This window comes from Narcine bancroftii, chromosome 5, assembly GCF_036971445.1.
Source record: "Narcine bancroftii isolate sNarBan1 chromosome 5, sNarBan1.hap1, whole genome shotgun sequence".
In the NCBI taxonomy this organism is placed as follows: domain Eukaryota; kingdom Metazoa; phylum Chordata; class Chondrichthyes; order Torpediniformes; family Narcinidae; genus Narcine; species Narcine bancroftii.
Genome location: NC_091473.1, coordinates 74,980,997 through 74,993,413, shown reverse-complemented (window position 1 = coordinate 74,993,413; position 12,417 = coordinate 74,980,997). Strand labels below are relative to the sequence as shown.

Here is a 12,417-nt window from a genome sequence, read left to right as displayed (position 1 = left end):
AGCATATGCACTCTTTTTGAGAGGATGTTGAAATGCAATGGAAGTAGTGTACATTTGCAAGAGCTGAATTTGCTTGCTAATTTGTCAATTATTGTAAATAAATTATAAGCTGAGGGGATTATGGAGAAACAAATTTGCAGATTTTAAAATGATTCCTGGAAGGGATGTCACTTTTGAGGATGTTGTACAATTCTTGGAATGGCATGTATATGTTTACGCCATACCAACACTTGGAAATATTAAAGATACTTCAATAGTTCCTGAGGATGCAAAGAAGTCTAAATCATTGTCTCAACAGGAACCAAAGGGAAGTACCTTTGTTATGGCTGTGTCAGATACAAGCACAAGAAAGAACAAGGAAGCAAAGGAAAAAGAACATCAGACTGTTCAGGAAAGTTGTTCGTATTGCAAAGATAAGTATGCTTTAGAAGAATGTTCAGGATTGGCGAAAAAGTCATATGATGAGAAATTAACCTTTTTAAAGAAGAATCTCATATTTTCTGGTTGCTTGTGTAAAGGACACATCAGCAAAACTTGTAATAAGTGACTCAGTTGTGATACATGCAGTTTTAAACATCCCAAGTTACTGCATTCTCAATGAAGTAAAGTTGAGAAGCAAGTCAAACAATCTGAATCCACGATTAAAGACATAGTTAGAGACGATGCTTCAGCTTTGGTTGAAACAAACTCTCTTACTAGTGACAAAGCTCCCTCAATAATTCCTGTACATGTTAAAGCTAAAAATGGAAGCTTCATACTGAAGACCTACGCATTTCTTGATCCAGGAAGTACCTCATCATTTTCAATTGTTGAATTAATGAAGAAACTTAATCCTCATGGAAAAATATCTCAGATTTACAAATTTCTATCTGAATACTTAGAAGACTATGCCTGTGAATAAGGAGAGTATTCCATATCAGGATTATCTAAAAGACATTTGCTTACTCAAGATTGATGTTAAAATTGAGGTTAATTGGATTAGATGTACCAAAAGCTCTCGAACCTCTAGAAGTAATAAGGAGTCAAAATGACAAACCTTTTGTTGTGAGAACATTGCTTCGATGGACAATTAATGGACCATTTGGAGAAAAATGAAGAATAATCATGAGTTATCAAATATTAATGTCAAAAGAATTTCAGTAGTGAAACTTAATGTTCTGTGGGAATAACAGTTTAAAGTTGATTTCCCGGAATGTCTCACAGATATTTAAGAACATTCAAAGGAGGATAAGCAGTTTCTGGATTTAGTTTCAAATTCTGTTAAACATGTTGATGGTCCTTGACTCTATAGAATTACCTTTGAAGGAAAGGGAAATTTGTAGGCCAGATAATAATATAATTGCAGATCAGCATATGCTGAATTTGAAGAGAAAATTCAAGAGAAGTTCTTCTTTTCATTTGGAATATACCAATGTTATGTTGGACATGATAGCCAAGGGTTATGTAGAAAAGGTATGAGAAGATATCCTGGAACGTAAAGGTGGTAGAAAATTGTATTTACCTCATCATGGATTTATTCATCCACAAAAGGAGAAACTACATGTAGTATTTGATTGTGGAGCATCATTTCAAGGAGTTTCATTGAATTCTCAACTTTTATAAGGTCCAGATTTAACCATTACTTAAATAGGTGTACTGATAAAATTTTGTAACGTGCCTATTGTAATTGATGCAGCTATTGAAGTAATGTTTCATCAAGTGAAAGTACCATCAGAAGATCATGATTTTCTGATTGTTATGGTGGCCTATTGGTGATTAGAATAAAGATATGATTGAATACAGAATGACAGTTCATTTATTTGGAGCCACTTCTTCACTGAGTTGTGCACAATTTGCTCTCAGAAAATGTGCTGAAGATAATGAAGAGAAATTTAGTTCTCAAGTTATAAACATCATCAGAAATAATTTCTATGTTGATGATTGTCTACTTCAGTGGCTTCAAAAAAGGCACCAATAGATCTTTATCATGAGTTAAAAGAGATCTGTACTAAAGGAGGTTCCTTCCTTATGAAATGGATTAGCAACAGTCGGGATGTGTTGGCTGTTATTCCTAAATCAGAAAGAGCAAAGGAGATAAAACATCTTAACTTGGATTGTGACCTTCTACCTGTCAAAAGAATTCTAGGGGTGCAATGTGTGTTCAATCTGATATTTTCAAATTCAAAATTGTTTTGAAAGAATGGTCTTTAACAAGAAGAAGTATTCTTTCAATTGTAAGCTCAATATATGATCCTTTGGGAATATTAGCACCAGTAGTATCAATACCCAAGAAAATTCTACAAGAATTGTGCAGAAGGAAATTTGGATGGGATGAAATTATACCAGATTCCATCACACAAGATTGGATGAATTGGATTGAGAGTCTTCAGATGTTAGAGAATTTTGAAGTCAACAGATGTTTTAAACCTACAGACTTTGGAATTGCCACATTTGATCAATTACACCACTTTGCTGATGCAAGTGAAGGTGGTTTAGGTACAAAAGTTATTTAGTACTGTGAAATAACCAAGAGCGAGTATATTATGGATTTGTAATAGAAAAAGCCAGAGTGGCTCCATTAAAGCCAGTCACCATAGCTTGAATGGTATTGACTGCCGCTACTATGACGTGCGAAATAGACACAGTGTTAAGAAGAGAATTATAGATGGAGTTAGCAGATTCTATGCTTTGGACTGATAGTACATCAGTGCTTAAATACATTAATAACAAAACCATGAGGTTTTGTACCTTTGTGATTCACAGAATTAATGAGATCAAGAAGGTTTCACAAGCTAATCAATGGAGATATGTTAAAACAGTGGATAATCCAGTTGTTATGGCTTCACGAGGATCAAAAGTCCAATTGTTTCTGAAAAGAGCCAACCCTTGGGTGTTCAGCCCTAAATTTCTTTCACAATCTCAAGAAGAATGGGCTCAACATCCAAAAGAGTTAAAAGAATTTTAAATGGAGGATCCAGAAATCCAAAACACTAATGTGAATACTGTTCAAATATCTAATAAGAATGATTCGATCATTCAATTAATTTGCTATCATTCTTCATGGTTTCATTTAAGAAAAGCAGTATCATGGATTCTTAGGTTAAAAACTATGTTTTTAAATCATATCAAGAAAGAGAATCCAAAGACTCAAAAGAGCCGTTACCTAACAGTTGACGAATTGGCGAATAATATGTTTTTGTCAAAAAGAGGTGCTTGATAATGAGCTATCAAAATTGAAGAAGAATCTGAATGTTACAAAAGGAAGCCTTATTTATAAGCTAAATCCTATTCTTGTAAATGATGTATTGAGAGCAGGAGGAAGATTGTAAAAAGTAATAATGCCAGAAGTGAAACATTAAATTATATTAGCTAAGGAATTTCATATTTCTGAATTGATTGTTTGACATGAGAAAAACAGGACATGGTGATTGTACTCATGTGTTATCAGAATTATGCCAGAAATATTGGACACTTGGTGCTTCATCATTGATCAAAAGAATTGTATCAAAATGTGTTAATTGTCAACATGCAAATGCTAATCCTGGACAATAATGATGGATTTGCCACAAGACAGAGTTTCACCTGATGAACCGCCATTTGCATATGTGGGAGTTGATTATTTTTCTCCTTTGCAAGTAAAATAAGGAAGAATTGTTGAAAATCAATACGGAGCTATTTTTACTTGTTTGACTATGAGCACAATTCATATTGAAGTCGTGTCATTGCTTGATACAGATTTGTTTATCAATGTTCTACCTCGTTTTATCACCAGACATGGTCAAGTAAAGGAATTACATTCTGATAATGGATCTAACTTTACAGAAGTTCAACTAGAGTTATGAAAAACAATTCAAAATTAGAATCAACATCAAATTCATGATGCATTACTTCAGAAAGAAATTAATTAGATATTTAACCCACCCACAGGATCACATCATGGAGGTGTGTGGGAAAGAATGATTAGATCAATTAAGAAAATTCTTAATTCTATTTTGAATAATCAAATACTCAATAATGACAATCTTCAGACAGTATTGTGTGAAATTGAAGCTATTTTAAATAGTGGTCCATAACGAAAATTTCTGTCAATTCAAATGACTTTGAGGCACTTACAATGAATCATCTCTTACTTCTTAAATCTAAACCTTTAATGCCTCCAGGTCAATTTCAGTAAGAAGATATTCATGTAAGACACAGATGGAAACAAATGCCGTTTATTGTGGATTTACTTTAGAAAAGATGCATTAAAGAATATCTTCCATTATTACAAGAAAGACAAAAATTATCTCAAGCTAAACACAATTTTGTATGCAGAGACATTGTAATTATCATGGATGATTCAGCATCAAGAAATTCTTGGTTAATGAAAAAAAAAATCATGGATACAGTTCCAGAGAAGAAGGGTTTTGTTCAGCAAGTGCGATTAAAACTAAGATAGGTAACTTAAATTGACCAATAACTAAAATTTGTCTTTTACAAGATGCAGAAAGTTTTGATTTCTAATTTTATACTTACCATATTTACTTTTCTATCTGTAATAGTAATTATTAAGTATTAGCCATTAATGTCTGTAAAAATAATCAGAGTCTAGAATGTAAAGGTTAAAACCTTGTGTTTTGATTTTTAGTTAATTTTGTGCCTATCTCTTTAGGATAGAGTATTGTTTGTAGTGTTACCATAGTAATTATGACATAATATGTCATAATAACCATGCAGACTAAGAGATTGCATCTCATTCTTTGACAAACCCTCATGAAGGAGACGTAAGCCTGAGATAATTTTCTTTGAATTCATCTTATTTCTTCTTGTATATCTCTTTGAAGTTGAATATTATTATCTTTAAATGTAGCCAAATGCTTTGTTTATTCATCATTATGAAAATCTTAATGCGAAGTTATGCAAAATGTTTATCTGTTTTATCAATGAATTAGAGCTGCATCTAAAATGTTTGGTTTATTGGATTAGTAAGATAGTAATTCGGAATATTGTAGCCCACATTTCCTTGAACATGACATGTTTTGAAATTAGGATATATTAGAACCTGAAAAGTGTTGTCTATAGTGAGTATGTTTAAAAAGGTTTAAAAAGAGCGAAGAGGTCAACTGAAGGATTAAGCAGAGTATTTATTTGTGAGAGTGAGTACTTGAAATAATTGGCAGAAACAAATAAAGGGAGGGGAAGCTGAAGAGGAGTGGCCAGTGTGTGAATGGCCCAATGAAGGAGTGGAGCTCTGAGGCTTTGGCTCTTGAGGTTTCGGTGAGCACAGGCTGAAAATGAGCTTGTTTCCAGTGAGGTAAGGCCAGGTGAGGTCATTTAATTCTTTAATTAAATTAGGAGTAGATAATGGAGTCAGCAAGGATTGTTGGATGTGGGAAATCTGGGGCAGCACAATTATACTTGAATATTGCACCTGCAAAAAGTTCAAATCCTGACAAACTGAGTTAGTGAAATGGAGCTGGAGTTGGATGAACCACGGATCATTTGAGAGGCGGGGGGGGAGGGGTGATAGAGAGGAGCTTCAGTGAGACAGTCACCCCCAAATGTCAGGAGGCAGGTAGCTGGGTGACTGTCAGGAGAGGGAAGGGGACAACACAGAAAGAGCAGAACATCCCTGTGGCATTTCCCATCAACAATAAGTGTACCGTTTTGGATACTGTTGGTGGGATGACCTACTAGGGTCAAGTTGTAGTAGTCACAGCTCTGGCACCGATACTGGACCCTCAGCTCAGAAATGAAGGAGGGAAAAGAAGAGAGCCATAGTGATAGGGGATTTGATAGTTAGGGGGACAGATAAGAAGTTCTGGAGAGAGATCAAGAATCCCAGATGGTCTGATGCCTCCCTTGTGCCAGGGTCCGCAATATCTCGATCAAATTCTCGATATTCTCGGGAGGGAGGGTGAGCAGCCAGATGTTGTGGCCCATGTAGTGACCAATGATGTAATTAGGAAGGGTGAGGAGGTCCTGCAAAGAGAGTTTAAGGAGTTAGGTGCAAAGGTGAAGGACAGGACCTCCAGGGTTGCAATCTCAGGATTGCTACCTGTGCCGCATGGTAATGAGGCTCAAAATAGGAAGTTAATACTGCTAAAGAGATGGTGCAGGAACAAGACTTCATGTTTCTGAACAATTGGGCTTTGTTCCAGGGAAGGTAGGGCCTATTTCTACCGGATGGTTTGTACCTGAACTGGAAGGGGACTAACATCATTATGGGAAGGTTTGCTAATGCTGCTTTGGTGGGGTTTAAATTAGATTGGCAGGGGGTATGGAGACCAAACTGTTAGTGCAGATAATGAGGTGGACGAGGATAAAGGTTATACAAGGACATCACGCATAGACAGAAATCAAAGGTTTGTACATGACAGAAATGATCTCAGATGTATTAATTTCAAAGCAAGGAGTATTGTCGGAAAGGCAGATGAGTTTAGGGTGTAGATTGGCACAAGGGATTATGACATTATTGCTATTAGTGAGGCGACTTGGTTGGAGGAAGGGCAGGATGTAATAGATGGGGAGGGATGAAAGGGGGAGGAGTGTCATTGGTAGTCAGGGAAAATATCACAGCTGTGATTAAAGAGGCCACCCCAGAGGGATTTTCTGCAGAGGCTATATGGATGGAGCCAAGGAACAGGAAAGGCATGACCATGTTGATAGACTGCCCAATACTCAGAGAGAATTAGAGAAGCAAAGCTGTAGAGAGATAGCAGAAAGATGTAAGAAACAGAAAGTTGTGATAGTAGGAGATTTTAACTTTCAACATATTGACTGGCCCTCCCATACTGTAAAAGGGCTGGATGACTTGGAGTTTGTCAAATATGTTCAGGAAAGTTTTCTAAATCAATATATAGCGATGCCAATGAGAGAAGATGCAATACTTGATTTCCTATTACGAACCAGACAGATCAGGTAACAGAAGTATGTGAAGGCAAACATTTTGGATGCAGTGACTATAATGTCATTAGTTTCAAGTTAATTATGAGTAAGGGATAGGTCTGATCCTTGAGTTGAGATTCTAAATTTGAGAAAAACCAATCTTGTGGAAATGAGAAAGGATCTAGGAAGAGTGACTTGGGATAAGTTGTTTTCTGTCAAGGATGTGTTCAGTGAGCAAAAAGGCTTTAAAAGCAAAATTTTGAGAGAGCAGAGTTTGCATGTTACTCTCAGGATTATAGGCAAAGATAACATGCATAGGGAACCTTGGTTTTCAAGAAATATTGGAAATCTGGTTAAGAAGAAGGGAGAGGTGTATAGTAGATATAGGCAACAAAGAGCAAATGAGATACTAGAAGAGGATAGAAAATGTTAGAAAATACTTAAAAAGGAAATCGGGAAGGCAAAAAGAAGACATGAGGTTGCTTTGGCAGAGAATGAGAAGGTAAACCCAAAGGGTTTCTACAAGTAGGTTAAGAGTAAAAAGATAGTAAGGGACAAAATTGGTCCCCTAGAATATCAGAGTGGTCATTATGTGGGAAGCCTCATGAGGTGATGAGATCTTAAACAGTTATTTTTGCTTTAGTATTTACTCGTGAAACTGATATAGTGTATAAGGAAGGGAAACAACCAGTAGTGGCATGGAACATATAGAGATTAAAAAGGAGGAGATGCTTGTTGTCTTATAGCGAATAAAGGTAGAAGAATCTCCCGGGCCTGACATGATATTCCCTTGGTCCATGAGGGAGACTAGAGAAGAAATTTCAGGGGCTTGGACAGAAATATTTAAAATGTCCTTCATCACAGGAGGTGCCTGAGGATTAGAGGGAGCTCATGTCGTTCCTCTGCTTAAAAAAGGCTCCATAAGTAAACCAGGAAATTACAGGCTGGTAACTCTGTCATTAGTTGGTAAATTATTGGAGGGTGTTCTGAAAGATCTGATTTATAAGTATTTGTATAGTCAAGGGCTGATTGTCAGCATAGCTTTATGCGTGGTAGGCTATGTTTAACAAATCTCAGAGTTTTCAAGGATGTTATCAAGAAAGTAGGTGAAGGAAAGGCTGTGGATGATGCTAAATAAACTTTAGTAAGGTCCTTGATAAGATCCCACATGGGAGGTTAATTCAGAAGTTTCAGACACTAGGTATCCATGGAAAGGTTGCAAATTGGATTCAAAATTGGTTGAATGGGAGAAGACAGAGAGTGGTGTCTCTCAGACTGGAGGCCTGTGATTAGTGGTGGCCTCAGGGATCAGTGCTGGGACCATTGTTGTTTGTTGTCTATATCAATGATCTGGATGATAATGTGGTAAATTGGATCAGCAAATTTGCTGATGACACTAAGATTGGAGGCCTTGTGGACAGCAAGGAAGGCTTTCAAAGCTTGGGGAAGAATCTGGACCACCTGGAAAAATGGGCCAGAAAGATAGAATTTAAGACAAGGGTGAGGTGTGGTATTTTGGAAGGACATACACAGTAAATAGCAGGTGTTCCAGAGTCCAGAGGACCCCAAAAACCAGCAGCAATAGATATGTACCACAACACAGGGTTACTTAAACAAAAGTAGTTTTTAATTATATTTGAACAAGAAAACAGAATTAAACTTTAACTTATTACTTAACCTACCTAACTACTTAATCCCCCCTCTAACACTAAGCGCAGGTGTGTGTAATGTATATTTAAGATTAGAAAAGTTCTTTGGATCACAGTCCAATCTCACTGGTTGCAGGCAATTCTTGTACTGTGCACAGAAGTTAGCATTAACAAAGTTCACCAGTCTTTGGTGCAAAACAGGCTAATGGTTACCACTCAGGAGGGGTCTTGCTGGTTTTCAGAGAGAGATTTATTTTCCAGGACATCCGCAACTGATTCCTTCTCAAAACTTGTCCCCTTCAGGGTTCTCCAGATGATCCTCTTTCTTTCAGGTCACCTTTCACACTGCCAGTCTTCTCCTTCGACCAGGCAGCCTTCCAAAGTTTGCCAGTTTGTCCTTCTTGAACTGATTTCTGTCTCCTCTTTCTCTGTTTCACACCCTTCCTCTCTGAGAGCAAAACTGTTCTCTGCCTGCAAAGATCACATGCTCTCCCAGGCAAGCTGCTGTCGATACTTGGTTGCCTCCTGCAAAAAAGCATTCTGCAAAAGCCCTGCAAATATTTGGAGTTTTTAAATGTGCAGCAAGCTGCTCTAACAATTCCTCCCAAACCACCTCTAGATACTCTGTCACATAGGGCAATGAGGACCACGGAGGACAAAGGGATCTGGGAATAGAGATACTTTATTCCCTGAAAGTGGCGTCACAGGTAAACAGGGTTGTAAAGAAAGCTTTTTTGCATTTTGGCCTTCATAATTCAAAGTATTGAGTATAGGAGTTGGGATGTTATGGCAAGGTTGTACAAGACATTGATGAGGCCAAATTTGGAATATTATGTGCAGTTCTGGTCACCTAGCTTCAAGAAGAATATCAGCAAGATTGAGAGAGTGCAGAGAAGATTTACTAGGATGTTCCTGGGTCTTCAGGAGTTGAGTTATAGGGAAAGATTAAACAGATTAGGACTTTATTCCTTAGAGTGTAGAAGTATGAGGGAAGATTTGAAAAAGGTTTACAAAATTATGAAGGGTATAGACAAAATAAATGTGAGTAGGCTCTTTCCACTGAGATTAGGAGAAATAAATACGAGAGGACATGGCCTTAGGTGAAAGGGCGAAAGGTTTAGGGGAACTTCTTCACTCAAAGTGGTGGAAGTGTGGAATGAGCTGCCATCTGATGTGGTAAATGTGGGCTCATTTTTAATTTTTAAGAATAAAATAGATAGATACAGTGTTCTATTTTATTTATATATTATATATTACACACACATGCGCACACACACACACACACACACACACACACACACACACACACAAATATATATATACACAAATATACATATATGCATACATACACATATAAATATATATATACACACACAAATCCACGCTGCTGAAGATCAAACTGCGCTGGGTAGGTCACGTCTCCAGAATGGAGGACCATCGCATTCCCAAGATCGTGTTATATGGCGAGCTCTCCACTGGCCACCGAGACAGAGGTGCACCAAAGAAGAGGTACAAGGACTGCCTAAAGAAAGCTCTTGGTGCCTGCCACATTGACCACTGCCAGTGGGCTGATCTCACCTCAAACCGTGCATCTTGGCGCCTCACAGTTCGGCGGGCAGCAACCTCCTTTGAAGAAGACCGCAGAGCCCACCCCACTGACAAAAGACAAAGGAGGAAAAACCCAATACCCAACTCCAAACCACCAATTTTCCCTTGCAACCGCTGCAACCGTGCCCGCCTGTCCAGCATCGGACTTGTCAGCCACAAACGAGCCTGCCGCTGACGTGGACTTTACCCCTCCATAAATCTTTGTCCAGGAAGCCAAGCCAAAGAAGAATATATATCTATATATATATCTATATATATATATATCTATATATATATAGATATATATATACATAAAATAGAACACTGCAGCACAGCATATATACACATGTGTGCATACACAAATATATATATATATATATATATATATATTTACACACACACATATGTACATTTTTTTTCTTTGGCTTGGCTTCGTGGACGAAGATTTATGGAGGGGTAATGTCCACGTCAACTGTAGGCTCGTTTGTACATATGGTGTATATATCTGTTTTATATTTAAAATGTTAGAAGAACTTCTTCTCCAATAAAAATGAGAAACTCTGGAAATACTCAGCAGGTTGAGTCACATAAGAAACAGATTTCGTAATTCAAATCAAACATCCCTTTTGAAAAGGTCTTAGACCTCAGTTGTTGACTCTGCTTAATTCCACAGACGTAGACTAACCTGATGAGTATTTCCAGCATTTTCAGTTTCCCTCTTGTTCATGGATGTATCTGCTGTTTGTCCACCAGAGGGGGATATTGTATAAAGCAATACAAAATTGAGCCTTTGATATCTGCATCACTGAATATTTCTACAGCAATAGCAGAGAAGAACTACTGACCAGGGCAAGTCTGTCTGCTGGTAGACAGAAGTCATTATGCTTTTTAAAAAAATATTATCATCTTATTCAAAACATCACCCTCAAGATCTATCCTATTTCTGCCAGTTTTCAAGGCAATACTTTTTCACTGGCTCTTCACAGCTTCTCAGGACACGCACTTATCGCAATATTTTGCTCAGGTTTTGCACTGGTACTCTTTTTATTTTCTACCTTTTGTTAAAAGTGCAGGATAATTACCTTTTTTTTTGCCAATGCATTCTTTGCACATGATATCATCCCTGTTTCGTCGATGCAATTCTCCACAAAAATATAAAACAAATGTTGGCAATCTCTAAAGGACAACTTGTCCATGGAATATAAGAGTTCAACACTCAAAAAGCCAACCTATTTATTCTCCTGTAGATCCTAATAGTAACATTGCAATTATCCAGAAGTTACTATTTGAAAATTTCATTCCATAATTTTTTCTCATTACCCGAATAATCTTTATGGAAGTAATCTTACTTAATTTTCTGCGTTTACTCTGTACAGCCTCTGTGTGACATATCCTTTTATTAATGTCAGTGTTTTTCCATGAACACTCCTATCATTTACACGATGACTTTCTTCTCCATATTTTTGTGTTTTAAGTGATTTACTCCTTTTATTGAACATACTGTAAATATTGCACAACAGTCAAGGCAGTTTGTGCCCCCTCGTATTAAAAGCTTAGATTTTCGTAACTACTTAAAAATCTCAGTTTATCACAAAGTACATTAGAAAGACAGTGGGTACTTTAAAAGTACAGCCTTTATTAAGTGGACAAATTTATCAAGAATTTTCTAAAATATTGTTGTGGATGTAGCAAATACCAACTATTTTAGGTTTATCTATCTCTTATATGATTCTTAAAGTGGGAGGTTCAGTTTCATAAATGATAATTTGGAAATATTTTGCAGCAAATCCCCAGTGTGAAATATATTTTTCTCGATCCTATACTCATTTAGTTTAATGATGTACCCTTGACTCAAAATGCAACAAACTACATCAGTGAAAATTTGTATTGAAAGATTCTAATGTTAATATACTTAATTATTGCAACTGAACAAATATTGTTAAGAAGGGAGGAGAGAGCAAATCAATCAAGTATAAACATGTTGATGAACAGGAATTGCAATTAACTGCACATTTAAAAAAAATATTTCTGCTGAAAGCAAGTCAGCACCTCACTGAATACTCTGAGTATTTATTTCGAGGCCAACTTGTAAAGGGTATCAGTGTGAAAAATTAGATGTACTCACCAAGTCCATTGACAGAAGCAAAATTGACAAACAAGTTCAGAAGAATGACAAAATGTCTAAGTTCCATTTTGGAAGATGAATTAGGACTTAGATCTGTAGCCTTGTGATGCACTAATGAAATACATGGTTTAACAAATCTATTAAAGTTTTACTACAAATGTAAATGTTCAACTCCTTATCTATTTGGATAATGACATTTTAGTTGAATGA

General features: G+C 36.7%; 1 protein-coding gene across 3 annotated transcripts in view; it reads right to left on the bottom strand.

The window, feature by feature from the left end:
* The window catches only part of LOC138763549 (complement factor H-like), a 613,078-nt gene extending 600,745 nt beyond the window's left edge, over positions 1-12,333 (bottom strand). For all 3 annotated transcript variants that reach the window (XM_069937874.1, XM_069937875.1, XM_069937873.1), the window contains exon 1: positions 12,208-12,333. In XM_069937874.1, coding sequence (XP_069793975.1) covers positions 12,208-12,274 — 67 coding nt within the window. In that variant the 5' untranslated portion in view covers positions 12,275-12,333. The remainder of the gene's footprint in view (positions 1-12,207) is intronic.
* Between the last annotated feature and the right edge of the window lie 84 nt (positions 12,334-12,417).